The 27,924-nt window shown below is 39.3% G+C and overlaps 1 protein-coding gene across 2 annotated transcripts in view; it reads right to left on the bottom strand.

Annotated features, from left to right (window-relative positions):
- The window catches only part of RNF145 (ring finger protein 145), a 356,711-nt gene that overhangs the window by 36,451 nt on the left and 292,336 nt on the right, over positions 1 to 27,924 (bottom strand). For both annotated transcript variants that reach the window (XM_053718778.1, XM_053718779.1), the window contains exons 9-10: positions 3,264 to 3,411; positions 2,540 to 2,896 (exon numbers count right to left, since the gene is read on the bottom strand). In XM_053718778.1, coding sequence (XP_053574753.1) covers positions 2,540 to 2,896; positions 3,264 to 3,411 — 505 coding nt within the window. The remainder of the gene's footprint in view (positions 1 to 2,539; positions 2,897 to 3,263; positions 3,412 to 27,924) is intronic.

Raw genomic sequence — 27,924 nt, 5'->3', positions numbered from 1 at the left:
TTAGACTGAACGTCAATAGGACTGGTTACCTCAATATCCAAAGTAATTAACACTTCTTTTAATAAAGAACGCATATACTCTATTTTAAAAAAATAAGTAGATTTGTCAGTGTCAATGTCTGAGGAAGGATATTCTGTTTCAGATAGATCCTCATCAGAAGAGGATGAATTATTATGTTGTTGGTCATTTGAAATTTCATCAGCTAAATGAGAAGTTTTAAAAGACCTTTTACGTTTATTAGAAGGTGGAAATGCAGACAAAGCCTTCATAATAGAATCAGAAACAAATTCTTTAAAATTTACAGGTATATCATGCACATTAGAAGTTGAAGGAACTGCAACTGGCAATGTACTATTACTGATGGAAACACTATCTGCATGTAAAAGTTTATCATGACAACTATTACAAATGACATTCGGTGGAATAATTTCTACAACTTTACAACAAATGCACTTAGCTTTGGTAGAACCGATGTCAGGCAGCAATGTTCCAGCAGAAACTTCTGAGGCAGGATCAGATTGGGACATCTTGCACAATGTAAGAGAAAAAAAACAACATATGAAGCAAAATGATCTATTTCCTTATATGACAGTTTCAGGAATGGGAAAAAATGCAATAGCATAGGCCTCTGAAAGCAAAAAGCAAGAGGCAAACAAACAGGGGGTATTGAAATAATGAAAAAATTTGGCACCAAGTATGACGCACAACGTAACGTAAAGTCTTTTTTGGCGCCAAAAATGACCGGAAATGACACACTTGCGTCACTAATGACGCCGCTGTGTGAAAGGTCTCGGCGTCACGTATGACGCCGGAAATTACGAAGAATGACGCAATAAAGTTTAGCATTTGACGCACCCGCGGGCCTAATACCCGCAATTACAAGAAGGAGTCAATTGAAAAAAGACTAAACCCCAGGTAAGAAATAAATTTCTTAAAAATGTTTACATTGCCAAATATGAAACTGACAGTCTGCAGAATGAAATACATGAACCTGACTCATGGCAAATATAAGTATAATACATATATTTAGAACTTTATATAAATGCATAAAGTGCCAAACCATAGCTGAGAGTGGCTTAAGTAATGAAAACATACTTACCAAAAGACACCCATCCACATATAGCAGATAGCCAAACCAGTACTAAAACAGTTATTAGTAGAGGTAATGGTAAATTGAGAGTATACTGTCGATCTAAAAAGGGAGGTAGGAGATGAATCTCTACGACCAATAACAGAACCTATGAAATAGACCCCCGTTGGGGAAATCATCGTATTCAAATAAGTGATACTCCCTTCACGTCCCTCTGACATTCGCTGTACTCTGAGAGGAATCCGGCTTCAACAATGCTGAGAAGCGCATATCAACGTAGAAATCTTAGCACAAACTTACTTCACCACCTCCATAGGAGGCAAAGTTTGTAAAACTGAATTGTGGGTGTGGTGAGGGGTGTATTTATAGGCATTTTGAGGTTTGGGAAACTTTGCCCCTCCTGGTAGGATTGTATATCCCATATGTCACTAGCTCATGGACTCTTGCCAATTACATGAAAGAAAAGACCGTGAAGAGGAGGGAGTAGGGCTACCACACGGAAACAATGCCGGTGAAAAAACAAATAAAGGGTTTGAAGTACACAAAACATGCCCCAAAAACATTAATAAACTGCTTACCCAGCTAAACAGATAGTGTATGAGATTTTCTTTAAGGGCCATACACCCATTTAAAAAAAAAAAAAAAAAAAAAATGTGGAAAAAGGGTCACAGGGCTGCTACAGGGTTCAAAAGGTTTGCCAGTGGTCTTTGAGTGCCATCTTAAGGGATGCAGGGCAGTTAAGGACCTTATTTGAGCGAAAAAGCATATCAGTGGGAGGACAGGCTAAGTCCCCTGGTATGCTGTACCTGTGTCAGAGTACATTCTAATAGCCTCTGGGCTGTGTATGTGCTGTGGTGACTTACCTGAAGTAGCACCACTCCACCGGCTTACTAGTCAGCAAACTGCAGCAGTATCCAGTAAAGAGCCATCCAGTGCCTGTACAAGTACAGCAGAGGATATCTGAGGAAATATGGTTCTCTCACATGAGGAGGCTGAGGGATACGCTACTGTGACACGTGAGGGTAGTTATGGCTGAAATCCCTAAGGAGATATAACTGCATGGATAATATAGTATTACTATGTACCTGTATCATTCAGCTTGCTAGAAACCTCTGTCTTTGTGAATGATATGTAACAGGGTTAAAGGGACTCGCGTTGGTCTGAGCTCCCAAACATTATTCCATAAGCAAGTAGCTGGACACCTCTATTATTAACCTTCTCCTGGGAGGCCAAGAACAGAACTGGATAGAGATTGGAGGAGGGAGGGAATTTAAGCTTGTGTGGGTTCTTGGCCTCCTCCTAGTGGCGGGAATAATATCCCACATGTTATGGAGCCCTATTGACTATAATCATTTTACGAAAGAAAGTTATCGTTATTCCATGAAAAGAAAAATGAATCTCCAACAGTATCCAGGATAATTAAATAATATCAATATGGTTATTACATACCTGGTAGCATATGGAGCAGATGTCGTTATGGTGCTCTAGCTGTTCTTTGGTGGCAGTAGGCAGAGATTTAATCTTGTTCACTGCATCTCTGCGCAGAAGAAAACTTTTCCAGCCAAGTTGCGCCCGCAGCCAAACGTTATAATATGAATGAATAAAGATGATCATAGAACCCATAACTGTCCACTCTCCAAACACAGTCTCTGAGACACCATATGCCACAACACATAATGCAACAAGGAACTCAAGCAAGCGGTAAGTACCATTGACATAGTATATGACATCATCCATGTTTTCAACAGGCTCCTTGCGAAATTCTTCAATCATAAACAACACATAGATGAAAAGCGTTCCGAGAACCTATTTCCAACAAATTGGAGAAACAGCAATGAAAACCAATTGTATTAATTTAAAGAAATACCTTCTGGTATAGGCAATCTAACAATGCTAAGAACAGAACAAACCTCAAAAATAAATAAATATATATATTATTTTTTTTTAAACGTATAACATCTGCAATCAAAGAGGAATTTTTCAAAACTCAATATTTCAGGTTAGTTTAATAAATAAAATGTCAGTGCACTGTTATTCTGCATTTACTTTATAAATATCATACTTTAACCTTGATGGTTAGTTAGCAATTAAATACAAGTTATAAAGACACATCAAACTGCTGGGCAAAAAACAACAAAAAATAAAAATAAAGCAGTTTCATAATAGTGCATACCTGTAGTGAGGTGAGAATGCTACTGGAAATGATAATTAGTAACCAGAAATCCATGTGGAAGAACTGACAAATCATATAGGCCATATAAGAAGGAAAAATTAGTAAGAATAAGCAAAGGCTGACTGCCCGGAAGTGCTTCCACAGACTCCTAGAAAACAAAACAATACTAAATTAGCATCCTTAAAGGAACAATCACTTTTTATATACACACACAAAACTCCCTTGAAATCTACTTAAATTATTTATTCTGAAACGTTAAAGTCTAAAAATTGGAAGTGCCTCAGCAGCGTTGATCTAAAAGAACTACAAAACAATATAAGAGTTGTAATTCAAATTCAGGAAAAAAAAACATTTATATAATATGTTAATTTATTGTAATTACAAGTTTTTTTACTGTATTTTTGAACTGGAAGTTAAGCAGTATACTACTGACTATTAGGTCCCATTAAAAGTATCTACAATGGGGGGCATGGCTAGGCAGCGGCCATGGCGGGTCGCTTTTCATGAAGCTCCCAGTCTGTTTCTGCTAATCAGTTTATCATAGAAGATCTGCTCCAGCCTACCCTATTTCTACAAGACGCACTTCTCTCAGATATTGCTTGTTAGATTGATACTGAGATTATCCATTTACGACGACTGGGGCCTGATCTAGCCCGTTGTGGCCTATACTTTAGCCCTCAACACCCCACCCTTGAGCAGCTCTGGATCTGCTATCAACACACTCTCACCAAGACCTTCTACTTAACCTTTATAGGACTATGCATCTTAATCTCACTCAATATCTAAGTGAGGAACCTAAACTAGCTATCATGGAGGAACAATCTTCTCTGTTGCGGACCTTACTCAAGGAGCTTGAACATAAGATAGACGAACAGTTTAACAATCTAGTCACAATTGCTAGAATCATGAACCCGGAGAGGGCCCTGGGACAACCAGTATGGCTGATACCAAACAGTGAAACAGAGGCAGAAACAAAGCTCAGCAAAGGGAGAACCATGTTACCTCCACCACCCTCGCCTCAGAGTTTGCACAGAGAAGGAGAAGAGCGATCACAAATCCACTATCTTACTTGGTTGTTGAGACTTCAAGGACCCAGTGTCTGGCACAGCAGAAACTGGGGGATCAGGCCCAGCTCTACAGCTATCGGCATGGTCTCAGCGGATCCTTCCTTTACACTGCTGACACCTTTGCAGAAACATATGCCTCATCTATTGCCTCTCGTTGGGAATATTCGTCCGGCTCCCCGATGAGGTGCCTAACACCCTTATCTCCTCCAGTGCAGACCAGCATTTATGAAGAGCTCAGCATACATGTCTGAATGTTCTTTCTTTATCCTCAAGACTCACAAGGCGAATACAGAGTTAGTATTCGCTTGCTACACTCTCGGATCTGGCAAGGTGCCTACTATGGAATACTTCACTGCCCGCTATGCAAGATGGCACACAGAGAGAGCTTTTGAGATTTTATTATTTTGGGCAGTCGGAGTAGGATGAACTCTATAGGGATATCAGTTCACAAGAGACTCTTCAGTTACAGAGTTGACTATCAACGCCGCCTCTTTCATATCATCCCACAACCGTGTCTACTATAAGAGACACAACCGTTCATGAGGACTTCACTGTCTGATATACCAGGTTGCAGTTAGATGAGGGGGGCTGGGTGTCGCTAGATATTAATAGCCTACTTTTTATATTTGAGTCCTAAACTGCTTGCAAGAATCTGTGACAGGCGGTAGAGTATATTGTCAGGACCCGTAAGACAACTCCTAAATTTAACCTAAATCCCCCTATATACCACACTTGTAATCTAGCTGGTCAATCCTGCTAACTTGACACTCTATAGGTCAGAGGGCGCATAGCCTCATTTAGAAGTATATCTTTATTTGTGGCAGCCTACAGAAGCATAACATCCACCAACTTAATCCTTGTGAGATACCACTCGCATCATATCACAACCTCTCTCACAGTACTATAGACCGCACCTTATGGCTGTTAACCCAGAGATGGTAAATGAATTACGCATCCAAGTAAGTTTTCAGCTGGTTTCCACTTGAATTCAACTCCTCCCTAACTTACTTTAGCCTCTATTTGATTCTCAGCTTATATCTCTGAGGTAAATATTACTCTTATTACTACTCAAACTCTGGGATTTTTCTCAGTAAATAGCACATTGTTATATTGGCTCCCAGATAGTACTCCATATAGACCTACATCTTGCATCCCTGTATACTCCCTCACTAGCCATTTATTACACAGTCCTACAATGACAGCCTATTACGCAAATATACTTTTTATTCTTTTTTTTATATTTATACATCAAGGCTTCATGGAGTAATTCTTACATGATGAACAATAGCCCACAATTTTAGCCTATATATCTGAAATAAGTTCTCGCACTCACCAGTTGTTGTTAAATCTAATATAGGTTGTATGACATCTTACCTGTTCAATGAATTGTGCTATATCTCATACTATGCATACCTGTTTGTTTCAGGAATCTAACATGTTACACTCTCACTAAGTCTTATTTATCATGGTGCTATTTGAAGGTCTAACTGAATTATATCAGTAAGCTAATTACTACTCTACCTTATCTTAAAAAGAGGTTCTAATTTATAATGTACAATATAATTACTACTGTTTCTTTATTATCTTCTAAGATACCTAACAGTAACTTATAAAAATGAGATGTTTATGTTTAAAGTAGCTATGACATGTGAATAGCTATTGCGTTTTTTTTTTATTAGTGCTGTAAAATGTTAATCCTAATGCTGAATCTCCTAACGAGCGCAATAAAATATATTTAAAAATTAAAAAACATTAATCTTCATATCCTTACAAATCTGGAAAAATAAAAACATAATTTATGTAAGAACTTACCTGATAAATTCATTTCTTTCATATTGGCAAGAGTCCATGAGCTAGTGACGTATGGGATATACATTCCTACCAGGAGGGGCAAAGTTTCCCAAACCTCAAAATGCCTATAAATACACCCCTCACCACATCCATAATTCAGTTTAACGAATAGCCAAGAAGTGGGGTGATAAGAAAGGAGCGAAAGCATCAACAAGGAATTGGAATAATTGTGCTTTATACAAAAAAATCATAACCACCACAAAAAAGGGTGGGTCTCATGGACTCTTGCCAATATGAAAGAAATTAATTTATCAGGTAAGTTCTTACAAAAATGATGTTTTCTTTCATGTAATTGGCAAGAGTCCATGACCTAGTGACGTATGGGATAGCAAATACCCAAGATGTGGAACTCCACGTAAGAGTCACTAGAGCGGGAGAGATAAAATAAAGACAGCCAATTCCGCTGAAAACACAATCCACAACCCAAATCAAAAGTTTTAATCTTTATAATGAAAAAAAAACTGAAATTATAAGCAGAAGAATCAGACTGAAATAGCTGCCTGAAGTACTTTTCTACCAAAAACTGCTTCTGAAGAAGAAAAAACATCTAAATGATAGAATTTAGTAAAAGTATGCAAAGAAGATCAAGTTGCTGCTTTGCAAATCTGATCAACAGAAGCTTCATTCTTAAAAGCCCAGGAAGTAGAAACTGACCTAGTAGAATGAGCCGTAATCCTTTGAGGCGGGGATTTACCCGACTCCACATAAGCATGATGAATCAAAAGCTTTAACCAAGACGCCAAAGAAATGGCAGAAGCCTTCTGACCTTTCCTAAAACCAGAAAAGATAACAAATAGACTAGAAGTCTTTCTGAAATCTTAGTAGCTTCAACATAATATTTCAAAACTCTGACCACATCCAAAGAATGTAAGGATCTTTCCAAAGAATTCTTAGGATTTAGGACACAAGGAAGGAACAATAATTCCTCTATTAATGTTGTTAGAATTCACAACTTGAGGTAAAAATTTAAATAAAGACAGCAAAACCACCTTATTCTGATGAAACATCAGAAAAGGAGACTCACAAGAAAGAGCAGATAATTCAAAAACTCTTCTAGCAGAAGAGATGGCCAAAAGGAACAATACTTTCCATGAAAGTAATTCAATGTCCAAAGAATGCATATGCTCAAACGGAAGAGCCTGTTAAGCCCTCAGAACCAAATTAAGACTCCAAGGAGGAGAAATTGGCTTAATGACAGGCTTGATACGAACCAAAGCCTGAACAAAACAATGAATATCAGAAAGATAAGCAATTTTTTCTGTGAAACAGCACAGAAAGAGCAGAGATTTGTCCTTTCAAGGAACTTGCAGACAAAACCTTTTGAAAAAACTATAAAATCCTAGGAATTCTAAAAGAATGCCAAGAGAAATTATGAGAAGAGCATCATAAGATGTAAGTCTTCCAAACTCGATAATAAATCTTTCTAGACACAGATTTACGAACCTGCAACATAGTATTAATCACAGAGTCAGAGAAACCTCTATGACTAAGCACTAAGCGTTTTCATTTCCATACCATCAAATTTAATAATTTGATTTCCTGACGGAAAAAACGAATCTTAAGATATCTAAGGTCTGGCCTAAATGGAAGTGACCAAGGTTGGCAACTGGACATCCGAACAAGAACCATATACCAAAACCTGAGCGGCCATGCTGGAGCCACCAGCAGCACAAACGATTGCTCCATGATGATTTTGAAAAATCACTCTTAAAAAGAAGAACCAGAAGGAGCAAAAATATAGGCAGATTGATAACTCCAAGGAAGTGTCAATGCATACACTGTTTCCGCCTGAGGATCCCGGACCTGAATAGGTACCTGGGAAGTTTTCTTGTTTAGATGAGATGCCATCAGAACTATTACTGGAAACCCTCACATCAGAACAATTTGAAAAAACACATCTGGGTAAAGAGACCATTCTCCCGGATGTAAAGCTTGATTGACAGAGATAATCCGCTTCCCAATTGTCTAAACCTGGGATATGGACCGCAGAAATTAGACAGGAGCTGGATTTAGCCCAAGCAAGTATCCGAGATACTTATTTCACAGCCTAAGGACTGAGAGTCCCACCCTGATTGACATACGCCACAGTTGTGACATTGTCTGTCTGAAAAACAATAACATCTCTCTCTTCAAAAAGAAGCCAAAACTGACAAACTCTGAGAATGCACGGAGTTCCAAAATATTGAATGGTAATCTCGTCTCCTGAGATTTCCAAATGCTTGTGCTGACTGAGATCCCCAGACAGCCTCCCAACCTAAATGATTCGCATCTATAGTGATCAAGGTCTAGGTTGGATGAATCGAAGAGACCCGTAGAACTATATGATGGTGATCTAACCACCAAGTCAAAGATAATTGAACATTGGAATTCAAAGATATTAAAAATGATATCCTAGAATCCTTGCACCATTAATTCAGCATAAAAAACTGGAAAGGTTTCATATGAAAATGAGCAAAGGGAATTGAATCCAATGCTGCAGCCATTAGACCTAAAACTTCCATGCATATAGCTACTGAAGGAAATAATAGAGACTGAAGGTTCCGACAAACTGAACCCAATATAATTGTCTCCTGTCTGTTAGAGACAAAGACATTGACACAATCTATCTGGAAACCTAAAAAAGGTGACCCTTGTCTGAGTAACCAAGGATCTTTTGATAAAAAGATCCTCCAACCATGTCTTAGAAGAAACAACAAAAGTTGAATCGTATGAGATTCTGCAGAACGAAAAGACTGAGCCAGTACCACAAGATCGTCCAAATAAGGAAACACTGAGAACCTTGAAAAGATTCTCAGAGCTGTCGCTAGACCAGAAGGAAAAGCAACAAATTGGTAATGCTTGTCAAAAAAAAAAAGAGAATCTCAGAAAATGAAAAATAATCTGAATGAAAACAGAAGAAGATATGCATCTATTGTAAACAATTAATGCCCTTACTGACCAAAAAGGCAGAATAGACCATATAAACACCATTTTGAAAGAAGGAACTCTTATATGACAAATCAAAAAGATTTTCTATCTTTGGGACAATGAATAGTTTTGAACAAAACCCCAAACCCTGTTCCTGAAATGGAACTGGTATGAATACCCCAGATAACTCCAGGTCTGAGCAGCGCCTTGAGACCCCAACGGGTAACCAGCCGTGCCTCACAAGTACCCAACACGTACAGGTCTGAAACATACTTCAAAAAAGTGTTAGCCTTTACTGGAATAGCTGGAATATGTTAGAGAGAAAAAAACTTCTCACAGGCGGTTTTACTCTGAATCCTATTCAGTACCCCAATCTAAGAAGTTTGGACCGAATTGAACCAAACAAATTTAAAAAAAAGTCAAAACCTGCCCCTTACCAGCTAAGCTGGAATAAAAATCCGCACCTACATGCAAATTTGGGGGGCTGACTTTGATCTTTTAAATAGCTTAAATTCATTCCATGTTGAAGAAAGCTTCCAATTATAAACATGTTACTTGGGGAAGAATTAGGATTCCGTTCCTTATTAAGAACAAACTAATATAAGCTTAAGATTTACTCTTAGAATGTCAGGGATCAGGTTGCTTCTGTACTCTTAATTGGATCACCAATCATATTCTGTCAACGCCTATTTAACACCTGATTACCTTACTAACCTTGCTTAGTATTTTGTTACTCCTTGCCAGAGCAACACTGAGCCTTTCCTGAGACTTCCTAGTTTCAGTTGTTATAGCTACTCTCTAAACAGAACTTTCCTTAAAGAAGCTTGTTTGTTTTCTCTACAGAAGGATTTGCTGCACTTCTACTTTGGAGCCTTAACTACCGTTAAATCCAATTCCACACACAGCCAGGATTCTTTTACACCGGACCTATTGAGAGCAGCTGAACTACTAACAGAGGGGAACTAACCGTTTCTGCAGTAAGTGTGCCTCTAACATCTTACCTGGAAAGTCGCCAGGTCTCCGGTAATCTCTCCTCTCTCTCTCACGGCGGTAACCGCTGACGTCACTCTAACAGCCTGCTACTCCTCTCGCTGCTCAGACAGGAAGTCACTGGACTGCTGCCAGTTTTCAAACAGACACCGGAGTTACTCTGCCACAGAACAACTTACTGTGAGTACTTTGAGAATTATCTCTCTGTTATTCTGTCAGCTGTATATTCCATCTGTGTTTTATTTTCAAGAGAACTTTGAGTAATTGTTCATTAGAATCGCTGCTTCATAATTGCGATAACTATGGATTATAACCGCTTATGAACTTTCATATCCTGCTTATCTTTGCTGCATGAATCTAAGGACTATACCAATCCCTGCTCAAGTGAATATATCGTATTATGGCAATTAGTCTCCTGTTCCTCAATAAGGACGTATGAGACATTAGTTAATTTCTACTAATCAGTATATCCTGACTTCTCATCTGCATAATAACTTTCACTGTTCTTAAGTGGTTTCACTTTGAAGCTAGTGTTACCTTTATTGAACAGTGTTACATTTCACACTCTTTAACTGTTAGAGAATTCTAGCAAGTCTGCCTTATTCTGACATAGAACTCAATCTTGAAGCAACAAAAAACTCCCTTCCCCAGAGTAACAGTTGGAAAAACTTGAATCCAATTGTGAACCAAATAATTGATTACCTTGGAAAAAAAGAAATATGAATTTTAGAAATCAAATTAGTATTCCAAGATTAAGTCACAAAGTTCTTCTAGCTAAAAATAGCTAAAGACATAGATTAAACCTCAATTGTCAAAAAAATGACGACACAAATGAAATTATTAGCATGTTGATCAACTTAACAATGCTAAAACAAATCATAATCCGATACTTGTTGCACTAAAGTATCCAACCAGAAAGTTGAAGCATTTGCAACATCAGCCAAATAAATTGCAGGCCTAAGAAAAGGACCTGAAATAAGATAATTTTCCTTAAATAAGATACAAGTTTCCCATCTGAAGGAAAAAAATAAATACTATTTTCTACAGGAATAGTAGTATGTTTAGCAAGAGTAGAGATAGCCCCATTAACTTTGGGGATCTTCCTCAAATCTTTAAACTAACTGCCGGCCAAGGATACAATTTAAAAACCTTAAAGAAGGAATAAAAGAAGTCCCAGGCCTATTCCATTCCCTAGTATCATGAACTGGGAAAAAAACCTCTGAAGAAACCACAGGAGGTTAATGAGCAGAATTTAAATGTTAGCTAGTCTTAAATCATAAGAACTAGACTCCTCAATATCCAATATAATCAACACCTTTTCAACAACGAATGTACTCTATTTAAAATTAAAAAAGTAGATTTGTTAGTGTCTAATATCTGATGAAGTATATTCTAAATGAGAAAAAAACATCATCAGAGAAGTATAATTCAGTATGTTGTCGGTCATTTAAAAATTCATCAACTAAATGAGAAGTTTAAAAAAGACCTATACATTTTATTAGAAGGCGGGATGTCAGACAAAGCCTTTAGGATAGAATCAGAAAAACATTCTCATAGATTCCTAGGTATATCTTGTACATCAGATGTAAAAAGAATAGCAATAGATAATGCATAAATACTAATGGACTCTGCATGTAAAAGTTTATCATAATAACTTATTACAAACCATAGCTAAAGATAAAATTCATAACATTAAAATAAATTAACTTAGCTTTGGTAGGACTGATATCAGTCATCAGGAATCCAACAGTATTTTCTGATACAGGAACAGTTTTTGGAATATCTTGCAATATGTAATAGAAAAACAACATATAAAGCAAAATTATCAAATTCCTTAAATGACAGTTTCAGGAATGGGAAAAAATGCAAACAGTACAAGCCTCTAGAAACCAGAAGCAACTAAAAAGTGAGACTTAAATAATGTAAAAAAACTGGCGCCAAGTATGACGCCCACATATTTTTTGGCGCCAAAAACGTCTGTAATAAACACGAGAGTAAAAAATGACGCAACTACGTGAAAACTTCCGGCGTCAACTACGACGCCGGAAATGACGTCATTGACGTCAGACAAAAGTCAATCTCGCGCCAAAAAAGTCTCGTGCCAAAAATGACGCAATAAATTCTAGCATTTTTTGCACCCGCAAGCCGAACAGCCCGCAATTTAAAGGAAAAAAGTCAATTGAAAATTTTAGGTAAGAAAAATATTTCATTCATATGCATTTTCCCAAAAAATGAAACTGACAGTCTGAAAGAAGGAAAATAAACTGATTGACCTGAATCATGGCAAATATAAGTATAAAACACATATTTAGAACTTTACATATAAAGTGCCAAACCATAGCTGAGAGTGTCATAAATAAAATAAGACTTACTTACCCAAATACACTCATCTACATAAAGTAGATAGCCAAACCAGTTCTGAAACGAGAATTAGTAGAGGTAATGGTATATAAGAGTATATCGTCGATCTGAAAAGGGAGGTAGGAGAAGAAATCTCTACGACCGATAACAGAGAACCTATGGAATAGATCCCCTAGAGGAAGACCATGGTATTCAAATAGGCAATACTCTCTTCACATCCCTCTGACATTAAAGTGAAGGTAAAGTTTTGTTAAGCATCAATGGTATTTAGGATCCTTTTACTAACTCTAATCCAGTCGCTAGGTTTGTTTTTTTTAAATATTTTGTTATTTTGGTGTTTTTCTAACTATAGTTTGCTTACCGTTCCATGCATATTCTCCTCCCATCCTCCATTTCCGGGTTTATGATACTGTGACGTATAGAGCGGTCCCACCCGCTCTATACGTGTCTTCTCAGCTCGTGCACATTGAGCATGGAATTACCGCACATGCGCATAATTTTTATTACTGATCTTTGCGCATTTGTTAATCACGGTTGTTGCTCTATCTCAACAGAAAGAGTTGCTGTAGGTAATCGGAGCAAGACAAACATTTCCGATTTGTTGCCGTCTGAGTTGCTATGCTGTCCCGACTATGACTACAAACTAAAGTTTATACTGCGCATGCGCGAAACGTGGACGCAAGCGCTTGGCAAATGTGAAGTAGAAAATGTTACGCATGCGCATCAAGACCCATCTGCTGATGACGAAAATTGACGGCCGCCTAACGGCCAGAAAATCAATTGGATGGCTCAACAACGTGATCGTTTTTTATAAAAAAAAAAAATTATCGGGTTGATTTTCGGAAAGCCGATTACATGACAATAACATACGATATCTAAGGTAATATAAATATTTGGAAATATTGATGAATGAAACTTAGATTTATTTGCCTTGATATCTCTAATTGTTTATAATAGAGCGTTTGACTTTACCTTCACTTTAACTGCACTCTGAGAGGAAAACCGGGCTTCAGCCTGCTGCGAAGCGCATATCAACGTAGAAATCTAGCACAAACTTACTTCACCACCTCCATGGGAGGCAAAGTTTGTAAAACTGAATTGTGGGTGTGGTGAGGGGTGTATTTATAGGCATTTTGAGGTTTGGGAAACTTTGCTCCTCCTGGTAGGAATGTATATCCCATACGTCACTAGCTCATGGACTCTTGCCAATTACATGAAAGACATGTATTTAATCAAGTAATAATAATTGTATTTACTTGTCCACTGAAACAGTCAAACAAATGGACAAAAAACAAATCTAGAAGTATTATAGTTCTAGTATTTAAAGGGACAGTAAACACCAACATTTTTGTTGTTTAAAAAGGTAGATAATCTCTTTATTACCCATTCCCCAATTTTGCATAACCAACAGTTATAATAATATATTTTTTACCTCTGTGGTTACCTTGTATCTATGCCTCTGCAAACTGCCCCCATATTTCAGTTCTTTTGACAGACTTGCTTTTTTAACCAATCAGTCCTGACTCCTAGGAGCTTCACGTGCCCCCAGAGGCAGAACTTTTTTCTGCGATGAGATTTTTTTTAGTGAAAATTTTTCTGCAGGTCATTTTTAAATGAAATAAAATTGTAAATTTGTCAGTTACACTAAAGCACCAGATCAATTGCAATGTGTTGATTAACTGGAAAATAAAGCAATATTTAAAGTTTTATAATCTAGTGCAGTAGTTGAAAATTGCATTGCAAATTAGCTGCAGACAAAAAAAGTAATTGTAAAATGTCTCTTGAATTAATTTGTTTCCTTTTCTCTTAGTCTAACATAGAAATGTAGTAATAAAAAGGTGCATTTCTCATACGAACAGCTTACAGTCAGAGAAAAACAGCTTTGCAGACTGTGAAAAGTAAGGGAACGAGCTTGCAAAAATCTGAGAGCCAAACAATCAATGCACTGCTGCTTTGCAGCACTACTGCATATTTGACTGTTGTCTTCAAACAGCACTTTGCTCTGGATGCACTGTGTTAATTAAAACTTAAACAATGCAGCCAGAGAACAGCTTTGTTTAAAAAGAACAGCCTAATGTGGAGCAGCGCTAAAAAGTTAAAGTGCTAACAGTTCCTGTTCTTTCTGCAGACATGCTGCATTTTCTGCGATGAAATCTCAGAGCACTCTATGTTCTGCCTTGGGGCACGTGCCTGAGCTCAATGTTATCTATATGAAACACATGAACTAACGCCCTCTAGTGGTGAAAAACTGTCAAAATGCTTTCAGATTAGAAGCAGTCTTCAAGGTCTAAAAAATTAGCACATGAACCTCCTAGATTTAGCTTTCAACTAAGAATACCAAGAGAACAAAGCAAAATTGGTAATAAAAGTAAATTGGAAAGTCGTTTAAAATTAAATGCCCTATTTAAATCATGAAAGATTTTTTTTTACTTTACTGTCCCTTTAATCTTTATAATCACATGTCCACAACACTATAGTGCCTCACAAATTGGGTCAGGAGCCAAAATACAGCCTAATGCCATATATTTCTTATATTTGAACCCTGATACTGTAGCAATCATATTCTGAGGTATGTTAAGCAAGGATATACCATAATGTATTCAAGTAAATAATTTATTTAGTGTTTCTGACAATAAAAGGGTTAAGTTACTAAAAAACATTATGGATCTGATTTAGACATTCCATTTAAATTGTAAATTCAAATAGACTAATAAAATATTTGAATGAAACATATTTGCAATATACAGTACATGTATTGGCAAAAATGCTTCTAGTAAAAGTTCACTGTTTTCGTGTTAGCATTTTTCTCAGCATGTGCATAGCTAGATATTCTCAGTGTTCAAGCATTTTAAATACTGCAGCAGCTCAGCATGCCTGTGGGGTTTGTATAATATGAGTCATTGCCAGATGGTACAACCACCTTACGCTTTCTGAGCAAGTGCTGTGTTTGAATACACATTTGAAACTGCTATAGCTTTTATTAGAAGCATGTTTGCTAATAAATGTATATTACAAAAAACAAAAATGATGTTTACCTGATAAATTTATTTATTTCCGGATACAGTGAGTCCACGGAATCATCAATTACTGTTGGAAATAGCACTCCTGGCCAGCAGGAGGAGGCAAAGAGCACCACAGCAAAGCTGTTAAGTATCATTTCCCTTCCCACAACCCCCAGTCATTCGACCAAAGGAAAATGGAGAGAAAAAAAATAAGTGACACAAGGTGCAAAGGTGCTCGAGGTTAAAGGTAAAAATGGCCGTCTTAAAATAAAGGGGCGGGTCGTGGACTCACCGAATCCGGAAATAAATAAATTTATCAGGTAAGCATAAATTATGTTTTCTTTCCTAAGATATGGCGAGACCACGGAATCATCAATTACTGTTGAGAACCAATACCAAAGCTAGAGGACATCGATGATTAGGGAGGGACAAGAAAGGTAACCTAAACAGAAGGCCAAAAGAACCTCAGTCGAGGAAAAAGAATCAAACTGTAAAAGTTGGAAAAAGAAAACCAAGGAGCAAGTTGCAGCCTTGCAAATCTATTCCACATAAGCTTCATTTTTAAAATCCAAGAAGAGGAGACAGCCCTAGAGGAAGAGCTCAGGAGGCTGCGGTCCAGCAGGCTCATAAACCAAACGAAAAATACTTCTCAACCAAAGAGAAAAAAAAAGCAGCAAAAGCTTCCTGACCTTAATGTTTCCCAGAGAAACAGCAAACAAGGCAGAAGACTGGCGAAAATCCTTAGTCGCCTGTAGAGAACAATTAAGAATATGCACAACAGCTTAAATGTTCAACAACGATCCTTATGAAGAAAGAAAAAAAAAATAAGGATATAGAGAAGGAACAACAGTTCCCGATTAAAGTTTCTATCCTAAACAACTTTAGGAAGGAAAACAAGCGCAGTACGAAGAACCGTCTTATCAGCAAGAAAGAGAAGATAAGGTGAATCACACTGCAAAGCTGAGAGTTCCTAGACTCTCGAGCAGAAGAGATGGCAATAAAAGACAAAAATCTCCAAGATATCAACTTAATATCTTCCGGAAAGCAATGGCTCAAATTGAGCCAGCTGCAAAACTCTAAGAACAAGGGTAAGGCTCCGGGAAGGAGCAACATCTTAAAACACAGGCCTGATTCTGAACAAGGCCTGCCAAAAAGATTGCACACCTGGCACGTCTGCTAGAAGCTTATGTAGCAAAAAAGATAATGCAGTAAACTGACCATCCCGGGTACTGACTGACAAACCCATCTCCAGACCTTACCGCAAAAAGCGACAAATTCTTAGGAATCCTGACCCTACTCCAAAAGTAGCCCTTGGATTCACACCAAAAAAAGATATGTGCGCCATCTCTTAGGCAAATCAATCTAGTAACAGGCTTGCAAGCCTGAAACAGGGTCTCAATCAGGACCCAATAAAACCATGCTTAGGCAGAACTAAGCAGGTAAAATCCAAGCAGAAAGTTTCAGAGAAATGAAATAGACCTTGAATAGGAATGTCCTTCCTCAGGAACACCCACCAAGGAGGAAGAGCTACATACCCGCTAGGCCAATATCAAGATTCTGCGAGACTATGCAGGGGCAATAAAAACATAATTTATGTAAGAACTTACCTGATAAATTCATTTCTTTCATATTAACAAGAGTCCATGAGCTAGTGACGTATGGGATATACATTCCTACCAGGAGGGGCAAAGTTTCCCAAACCTTAAAATGCCTATAAATACACCCCTCACCACACCCACAAATCAGTTTAACGAATAGCCAAGAAGTGGGGTGATAAGAAAAAAAGTGCGAAGCATATAAAAAAAGGAATTGGAATAATTGTGCTTTATACAAAAAAATCATAACCACCACAAAAAAGGGTGGGCCTCATGGACTCTTGTTAATATGAAAGAAATGAATTTATCAGGTAAGTTCTTACATAAATTATGTTTTCTTTCATGTAATTAACAAGAGTCCATGAGCTAGTGACGTATGGGATAATGACTACCCAAGATGTGGATCTTTCCACACAAGAGTCACTAGAGAGGGAGGGATAAAATAAAGACAGCCAATTCCTGCTGAAAATAATCCACACCCAAATAAAAGTTTAACAAAAAACATAAGCAGAAGATTCAAACTGAAACCGCTGCCTGAAGAACTTTTCTACCAAAAACTGCTTCAGAAGAAGAAAATACATCAAAATGGTAGAATTTAGTAAAAGTATGCAAAGAGGACCAAGTTGCTGCTTTGCAGATCTGGTCAACCGAAGCTTCATTCCTAAACGCCCAGGAAGTAGAAACTGACCTAGTAGAATGAGCTGTAATTCTTTGAGGCGGAATTTTACCCGACTCAACATAGGCAAGATGAATTAAAGATTTCAACCAAGATGCCAAAGAAATGGCAGAAGCTTTCTGGCCTTTCCTAGAACCGGAAAAGATAACAAATAGACTAGAAGTCTTACGGAAAGATTTCGTAGCTTCAACATAATATTTCAAAGCTCTAACAACATCCAAAGAATGCAATGATTTCTCCTTAGAATTCTTAGGATTAGGACATAATGAAGGAACCACAATTTCTCTACTAATGTTGTTGGAATTCACAACTTTAGGTAAAAATTCAAAAGAAGTTCGCAACACCGCCTTATCCTGATGAAAAATCAGAAAAGGAGACTCACACGAAAGAGCAGATAATTCAGAAACTCTTCTAGCAGAAGAGATGGCCAAAAGGAACAAAACTTTCCAAGAAAGTAATTTAATGTCCAATGAATGCATAGGTTCAAACGGAGGAGCTTGAAGAGCTCCCAAAACCAAATTCAAACTCCATGGAGGAGAAATTGACTTAATGACAGGTTTTATACGAACCAAAGCTTGTACAAAACAATGAATATCAGGAAGAATAGCAATCTTTCTGTGAAAAAGAACAGAAAGAGCAGAGATTTGTCCTTTCAAAGAACTTGCGGACAAACCCTTATCCAAACCATCCTGAAGAAATTGTAAAATTCTCGGTATTCTAAAAGAATGCCAAGAAAAATGATGAGAAAGACACCATGAAATATAAGTCTTCCAGACTCTATAATATATCTCTCGAGATACAGATTTACGAGCCTGTAACATAGTATTAATCACGGAGTCAGAGAAACCTCTATGACCAAGAATCAAGCGTTCAATCTCCATACCTTTAAATTTAAGGATTTCAGATCCGGATGGAAAAAAGGACCTTGTGACAGAAGGTCTGGTCTTAACGGAAGAGTCCATGGCTGGCAAGATGCCATCCGGACAAGATCCGCATACCAAAACCTGTGAGGCCATGCCGGAGCTATTAGCAGAACAAACGAGCATTCCCTCAGAATCTTGGAGATTACTCTTGGAAGAAGAACTAGAGGCGGAAAGATATAGGCAGGATGATACTTCCAAGGAAGTGATAATGCATCCACTGCCTCCGCCTGAGGATCCCGGGATCTGGACAGATACCTGGGAAGTTTCTTGTTTAGATGAGAGGCCATCAGATCTATCTCTGGGAGCCCCCACATTTGAACAATCTGAAGAAATACCTCTGGGTGAAGAGACCATTCGCCCGGATGCAACGTTTGGCGACTGAGATAATCCGCTTCCCAATTGTCTACACCTGGGATATGAACCGCAGAGATTAGACAGGAGCTGGATTCCGCCCAAACCAAAATTCGAGATACTTCTTTCATAGCCAGAGGACTGTGAGTCCCTCCTTGATGATTGATGTATGCCACAGTTGTGACATTGTCTGTCTGAAAACAAATGAACGATTCTCTCTTCAGAAGAGGCCAAAACTGAAGAGCTCTGAAAACTGCACGGAGTTCCAAGATATTGATCGGTAATCTCACCTCCTGAGATTCCCAAACTCCTTGTGCCGTCAGAGATCCCCACACAGCTCCCCAACCTGTGAGACTTGCATCTGTTGAAATTATAGTCCAGGTCGGAAGAACAAAAGAAGCCCCCTGAATTAAACGATGGTGATCTGTCCACCACGTTAGAGAGTGCCGAACAATCGGTTTTAAAGATATTAATTGATATATCTTCGTGTAATCCCTGCACCATTGGTTCAGCATACAGAGCTGAAGAGGTCGCATGTGAAAACGAGCAAAGGGGATCGCGTCCGATGCAGCAGTCATAAGACCTAGAATTTCCATGCATAAGGCTACCGAAGGGAATGATTGAGACTGAAGTTTTCGACAGGCTGTAATCAATTTTAGACGTCTCTTGTCTGTTAAAGACAAAGTCATGGACACTGAATCTATCTGGAAACCCAGAAAGGTTACCCTTGTTTGAGGAATCAAAGAACTTTTTGGTAAATTGATCCTCCAACCATGATCTTGAAGAAACAACACAAGTCGATTCGTATGAGACTCTGCTAAATGTAAAGACGGAGCAAGTACCAAGATATCGTCCAAATAAGGAAATACCACAATACCCTGTTCTCTGATTACAGACAGAAGGGCACCGAGAATCTTTGTGAAAATTCTTGGAGCTGTAGCAAGGCCAAACGGTAGAGCCACAAATTGGTAATGCTTGTCTAGAAAAGAGAATCTCAGGAACTGATAATGATCTGGATGAATCGGAATATGCAGATATGCATCCTGTAAATCTATTGTGGACATATAATTCCCTTGCTGAACAAAAGGCAATATAGTCCTTACAGTTACCATCTTGAACGTTGGTATCCTTACATAACGATTCAATAATTTTAGATCCAGAACTGGTCTGAAGGAATTCTCCTTCTTTGGTACAATGAAGAGATTTGAATAAAACCCCATCCCCTGTTCCGGAACTGGAACTGGCATAATTACTCCAGCCAACTCTAGATCTGAAACACAATTCAGAAATGCTTGAGCTTTCACTGGATTTACTGGGACATGGGAAAGAAAAAATCTCTTTGCAGGAGGTCTCATCTTGAAACCAATTCTGTACCCTTCTGAAACAATGTTCTGAATCCAAAGATTGTGAACAGAACTGATCCAAATTTCTTTGAAAAAACATAACCTGCCCCCTACCAGCTGAACTGGAATGAGGGCCGTACCTTCATGTGAACTTAGAAGCAGGCTTTGCCTTTCTAGCAGGCTTGGATTTATTCCAGACTGGAGATGGTTTCCAAACTGAAACTGCTCCTGAGGACGAAGGATCAGGCTTTTGTTCTTTGTTGAAACGAAAGGAACGAAAACGATTGTTAGCCCTGTTTTTACCTTTAGACTTTTTATCCTGTGGTAAAAAAGTTCCTTTCCCACCAGTAACAGTTGAAATAATAGAATCCAACTGAGAACCAAATAATTTGTTTCCCTGGAAAGAAATGGAAAGTAGAGTTGATTTAGAAGCCATATCAGCATTCCAAGTCTTAAGCCATAAAGCTCTTCTGGCTAAGATAGCCAGAGACATAAATCTAACATCAACTCTAATAATATCAAAAATGGCATCACAGATGAAATTATTAGCATGCTGGAGAAGAATAATAATATCATGAGAATCACGATTTGTTACTTGTTGCGCTAGAGTTTCCAACCAAAAAGTTGAAGCTGCAGCAACATCAGCCAATGATATAGCAGGTCTAAGAAGATTACCTGAACATAGATAAGCTTTTCTTAGAAAAGATTCAATTTTTCTATCTAAAGGATCCTTAAACGAGGTACCATCTGATGTAGGAATGGTAGTACGTTTAGCAAGGGTAGAAATAGCCCCATCAACTTTAGGGATTTTGTCCCAAAATTCTAATCTGTCAGGCGGAACAGGATATAATTGCTTAAAACGTTTAGAAGGAGTAAATGAATTACCCAATCTATCCCATTCCTTAGCAATTACTGCAGAAATAGCATTAGGAACAGGAAAGACTTCTGGAATAACCGCAGGAGCTTTAAAAACCTTATCCAAACGTATAGAATTAGTATCAAGAGGACTAGAATCCTCTATTTCTAAAGCAATTAGTACTTCTTTAAGTAAAGAGCGAATAAATTCCATCTTAAATAAATATGAAGATTTATCAGCATCAATCTCTGAGACAGAATCCTCTGAACCAGAAGAGTCCAAAGAATCAGAATGATGGTGTTCATTTAAAAATTCATCTGTAGAGAGAGAAGATTTAAAAGACTTTTTACGTTTACTAGAAGGAGAAATAACAGACAAAGCCTTCTTTATGGATTCAGAAACAAAATCTCTTATGTTATCAGGAACATTCTGCACCTTAGATGTTGAGGGAACTGCAACAGGCAATGGTACATCACTAAAGGAAATATTATCTGCATTAACAAGTTTGTCATGACATTTAATACAAACAACAGCTGGAGGAATAGCTACCAAAAGTTTACAGCAGATACACTTAGCTTTGGTAGATCCAGCAGGCAGAGGATTTCCTGTAGTATCTTCTGGCTCAGATGCAACGTGAGACATCTTGCAATATGTAAGAGAAAAAACAACATATAAAGCAAAATAGATCAAATTCCTTATAAGACAGTTTCAGGAATGGGAAAAAATGCCAAACATCAAGCTTCTAGCAACCAGAAGCAAATGAAAAATGATTCTGAAATAATGTGGAGACAAAAGCGACGCCCATATTTTTTGGCGCCAAATAAGACGCCCACATTATTTGGCGCCTAAATGCTTTTGGCGCCAAAAATGACGCCACATCCGGAACGCCGACATTTTTGGCGCAAAATAACGTCAAAAAAATGACGCAACTTCCGGCGACACGTATGACGCCGGAAACGGAAATGAATTTTTGCGCCAAAAAAATCCGCGCCAAGAATGACGCAATAAAATGAAGCATTTTCAGCCCCCGCGAGCCTAACAGCCCACAGGGAAAAAGTCAAATTTTTGAGGTAAGAAAAATATGATAATTAAAGCATAATCCCAAATATGAAACTGACTGTCTGGAAATAAGGAAAGTTGAACATTCTGAGTCAAGGCAAATAAATGTTTGAATACATATATTTAGAACTTTATAAATAAAGTGCCCAACCATAGCTTAGAGTGTCACAGAAAATAAGACTTACTTACCCCAGGACACTCATCTACATGTTTGTAGAAAGCCAAACCAGTACTGAAACGAGAATCAGTAGAGGAAATGGTAAATATAAGAGTATATCGTCGATCTGAAAAGGGAGGTAAGAGATGAATCTCTACGACCGATAACAGAGAACCTTATGAAATAGACCCCGTAGAAGGAGATCACTGCATTCAATAGGCAATACTCTCCTCACATCCCTCTGACATTCACTGCACGCTGAGAGGAAAACCGGGCTCCAACTTGCTGCGGAGCGCATATCAACGTAGAATCTAGCACAAACTTACTTCACCACCTCCCTTGGAGGCAAAGTTTGTAAAACTGATTTGTGGGTGTGGTGAGGGGTGTATTTATAGGCATTTTAAGGTTTGGGAAACTTTGCCCCTCCTGGTAGGAATGTATATCCCATACGTCACTAGCTCATGGACTCTTGTTAATTACATGAAAGAAAACACTGATGCTTACTCCCAGATGATACGAGCAAAGACACGTGGAAGAGCAGACTGAGGAACAAGGATGTCAGACTGAAATCTCAATGAACCACCACGGAATTTGACAGATCAGCCTGCTGATCTCTAGACCCTTAATCATAACAAGAAAGGTTGGTGTACTGCCACCTCCAACTCCAGTACCCCCCCATTTGAGGGTTAACCAGGAGAACACCTCCAGGAGAAAGTCCACTCCTCAGGAGGAAAAATCTGACTGCTCAAGAAGTCCACTGTGTGTATGTATTGGGTACTTGTAAAGCACGGCTAATCACCCGTAAGGGTCTCAAGGCGCTGCTCATTTTATCAACCTTGGAAGAATGAAAGGCTGAGTGGACCTCGCCAGAGATCGAACCTACAACCCTTGGGTTACTACCGAGCTCAGCCACAGTGCCTTAGCATGCTGAGCTATCTGTCCAGCCGCTCCCTGTATCAACTTCTGAAATGTGAATAGTGAACAGACAAATGTGAGTGTCCACCCACGGAAAAATCTACGTCAATCATGGCTCTGGAAGTTGATGTAAGTCATTGAGGAGAACTTGTTTTACTGGAACCAATCTAAGGACGACTGAGGCCAGGCCATCAGAACATTGCTAATTACTCTCAACTCCAAAAGATTGAGGAGGAGAGCAGACACTTCTATGTCTTAAACAGGTCCCAGACTGCTTCCCAGCTCAGCAGGCTGACGTCCATAGTCACACCACTCAGGAATGTCTCCAGAGGCACGCGCAGTGAGATGGATACTCCTGAAAAACCACCACGGAAAAGTGTCTTTTGACCACTTGATCAATCCACTGAGATAGATCCGATTGATTTTCAATTTATGGAAATTAGCAAAGGGAATGATGTTCATGTAACCATTAGACCAATTCCCTCTATACATTGAGTCACTGAAAAGTGAAGGGAAAAACCAACTGCAGCTTGATTCAAAATCTCAACCCTCTGGGTTGCAAGATGGTTAAGCTATCTACCGGACCACTAGAGTTTGCTGTAGGCCGAACATTAGACTGCACCTCGTCTCATTATTGCAAATCTGTATCTCATCTCATCTCATGTCACTCTCCCTCTTGCTTCTACTAACTGCTGGTGACATCTCCCTTAATCCTGGTCCCCAACAACTGCCTAGCCGTGCACATCCATGTGTACAGTCCCATAGACTAAGAAAACAAAACTCTGCCAAGCTTACTCACATTCCTCTTGCATCAAAAGCCACTACCCCTTTCACTTGTGCACTCTGGAACTCTCGCTCTGTTTGCAACAAGCTCACTTCTATACATGACCTCTTTATCTCTCGCTCCCTCAACCTTCTGGCCCCAACAGAAACCTGGCTCTCTCTCCCCTAGACACAGCATCCACTGCTGCTCTGTCACATGGGGGTCTCCACTTCAGCCACACTCCTAGGGTCTGGTAATAGACAAGGAGGTGGTGTAGGTATTTTACTTTCCTCTCATTGCACCTTTCAACAAATACAACCCATGTCTTCCCTCACATTTTCCTCATTCGAAACCCACAATTTGCTTATTCTCTCCTCTCTCTATACGTGTTGCAGTCATATCGACCCCATGGCTCCTCAACTCAATTTCTAGATCACTTGGCTGTCTGGCTACCTTATTTCCTTTCTTCAGACACCCCTGCCCTCATTCTAGGCGACTTCAACATCCCTCTTGACAATCCCACTGCCTCATCTGCAAAACAACTTCTGCAACTCACTTCCTCTTATGGTTTGTCACAATGGACTGATTCTCCCACTCACACAGACGGTCACTCCCTTGACCTGATCTTTAGCTATCGATGCACTCTCTCAAACTTCACAAACTCCCCTTTTCCTCTTTCTGACCACCATCTCCTTATTTGCAACATATCATCCCTCCCTACAACTCTCCAGCAACAGCTTGCTAATTCCCTCAAACCTCTCCTCTCATCTGCCCTGACCAATCTATCTGCCACTATAATTCCACCCTTACATCCGTCCTTGACAATCTGGCCCCTCTTACCATTGCTTGGAAATCACACACTCATCCTCAGCCCTGGCATACTCCTCTGACATGGTACCTATGCAGATGTTCCCGTACTGCTGAGCGGCACTGGAGAAAATCTAGGAGTTCAGCTGATTTTCTTCATTACAAATTCATCTTGAACTCCTAATATTCTGCCCTTAATCTCCATAAGCAAAACTACTTCTCTACTCTTATCTCTAATCTTTCTTCAAACCCGAAACGTCTGTTCTCCATTTTCAATACACTTCTCCGCCCTCCCCCACCTCCTAATACAACTTCTCTGTCAGCTCAAGACTTTGCCAGCCACTTCATCTACAAAATCGACTCCAACAGAAACGAAATCAGCTCTCAACATAATTCCATTCTCTCACCCCCTCAAATGCTCTCAATCAACCACAACCCACATAACCTTAAACTTAGCTCATTCTCCCCTCTTACTGAGGAAGAAGTTTCGGCACTTATACTGCGCTCTCACCTCACTACCTGTCCCCTTGACCCTATCCCCTCACAGCTACTATACTCACACACATTTTCAACCTCTTCCTCAGCACTGGTATATTTCCCTCATCTCTGAAACATGCACTGGTCACACCTATCCTCAAAAAAACCTTCCCTTGACACTTCCTCCCCATCCAACTACCGCCCTATTTCCCTCCTCCCTCAAAGCTTCTTGAAAAACTAGTATATGCACGCCTATCCTATTTCCTTACATCAAACTCCTTCCTTGACTCACTGCAATCTGAAATTCGTCCCCATCACTCCACAGAGACAGCAATTGTTAGTTACCAACGACCTACTTACAGCAAAATCAAAAGGCCACTTTTCTCTGCCTATCCTCCTTGATCTGTCCGCAGCCTTTGACACTGTTAACCACCCTCTTTTGCTCCAAACCCTCCAATCCTTCGGCATCTGTGACACAGCCCTCTCGTGGCTCTCTCCCTACCTGTGAAACCGTACCTTTAGTGTAGCCTTCTCTGGGGCCTCCTCTGCCCCGTCACCACTTTCTGTCGGAGTACCGCAAGGCTCTGTCCTCGGTCCCCTTCTCTTCTCAATCAACACGTCATCACTAGGTTCCCTAATAAAGTCCCACGGTTTCCAATATCATTTGTATGCCGACGACACCCAAATCTACTTCTCTGCACCAGACCTATCTCCTTCCTTGCTAACCCGTGTCGCTGTCTTTCTCACATCTCTTACTGGATGTCCTCTCACTACCTCAAGCTAAATCTCTCCAAAACTGAGCTCCTTAGTTTCCCCCTTTCTTCCAAAATCTCCACCCCCAATCTCTCTATAACTGTCGACAACTCCATCATTACCCCTACACTGCATGCTCGATGTCTCGGGGTCACATTTGACTCAGATCTTTCTTTCACTCCTCACATTCAGTCCTTGGCTAAAGCCTGCCGCTTCCACCTTAAAAACCTCTCTAATATTAGACACTACTTTATACAAGACACAACTAATATTTTAATCCACTCTCTCATCCTCTCCCCACCTGCCGCCTAGCTCCTTGACAATCCATAATGAATGTTTCTGCCAGGCTCATCTTCATTACACGTCGCTCTTCATCTGCTGCACCTCTCTGCCAATCCCTTCACTGGCTTCCTCTTGCCTCTAGGATTAAACACAAAATTCTCACTGACATACAAAGCCCTCAACTGCACTGCTCCCCCCTATCTCAGACCAAATAACCGATAATAATAATAAAAAATCCTCGATTATCAGACCTCTGTTAGAAATCTTCTCCTAGATAGAGAATCTATTAAGGCCCCCAACAAATGCACCCTTGTAGATGAAACAAAGGAACTCATCTCCAGATTCATTTCCCGTCCATGGGAAAGTAGATTGGACAAAATCTCTTGAAAGAGAATGGATACTACTTTGACGATCAGAACCTGAGAAACTTGAGGAAAATACCAAGATCCCGTTCCCAGACTGGAACTATCTCTCCCAGAGAAGAAGATCCTGAACCTAGTTCAAGGAATGCCTCATCATACCGGAAATGCAGATACACTAAAAGGAAAAAATTGCCCCTGGGAAGGATTATTAGATTGAACTAGGTTTGGTTGGCTTCCAAAAGACATGACTGACACACTTCAGAAAGAGGAAAAAAGCAACTTTCCCTAAGTCCTACTCTCTTGACTTGTGGTAAAAAAAACAAAAAAACTTTTTTTCACCCATAAAGTCATAGGATAATTCTGTCAGACCAAGTCCCACAAGTTTCCATCCTTGAAAAGGAAAAACCAGAAGCACAGATTTGCAGGAAACCTAAAATATTGAACCTGCAACAGCAGGACTATAAGGCACAAACTGTACCGCTAAGCCAAAGGTAGGCTTCTCAGCTGACCAAGATAGCCACAACGCCCGACGAGCTAGCACAGCAAGTCTAATAAGACAAGGCATTGCACTAAAAGAGCAATAAAATCTCCAACTTATTATCCATGGATCCGTAAAAGAGCAGCTACCCTCCATAGGGTTTAAAGTTCTCTGAGCCATGGTAGGATCTACTTAAGGCACTGTGCATCTTAATGGAGTCAGTGACAGGAAAATCCTTTAAAGGACGAGAGACAGGGAGAATCCCCAGCTTCTCCTATTCCTGTGAAAATAGCCAAGGCACATAAAAACACTTCCTCATGGGAAGGAACATCATGGAAATGATAGTTCCAAAACCTTTAAAGGTTGACGACAGGGTTATCAATGTTGTCTAGGTAGCCATAACCTCCTTTAACAGTATACGAGGTGTGCAAGCATACATCTGAAAGGTATCACTTCAGCATCAGATGAAGGAATTATACTGTCCGATTCTGAGATTTTACCCTCAGAAGCTACAGGCGAATCCTCCCCACTAGACTCGGAAGAGATAGTCTGTGTAGCAGAAAGTGGAGCAGAAACCTTACTATCTGAAAGAGTAATGTCCTCTTGCAGTTTCCCTGTAGGTAAGGAAAAACAGAAAAAGTTGGATACTGCATAGGATACCTGAACTGCAATTCTGTAGGCAAATA

The sequence above is a fragment of the Bombina bombina genome, chromosome 6 (assembly GCF_027579735.1).
Source record: "Bombina bombina isolate aBomBom1 chromosome 6, aBomBom1.pri, whole genome shotgun sequence".
Lineage (NCBI taxonomy): Eukaryota > Metazoa > Chordata > Amphibia > Anura > Bombinatoridae > Bombina > Bombina bombina.
The sequence above is the reverse complement of the archived record's forward strand: the minus strand, read 5'-3'. Positions and strand labels throughout refer to the sequence as shown.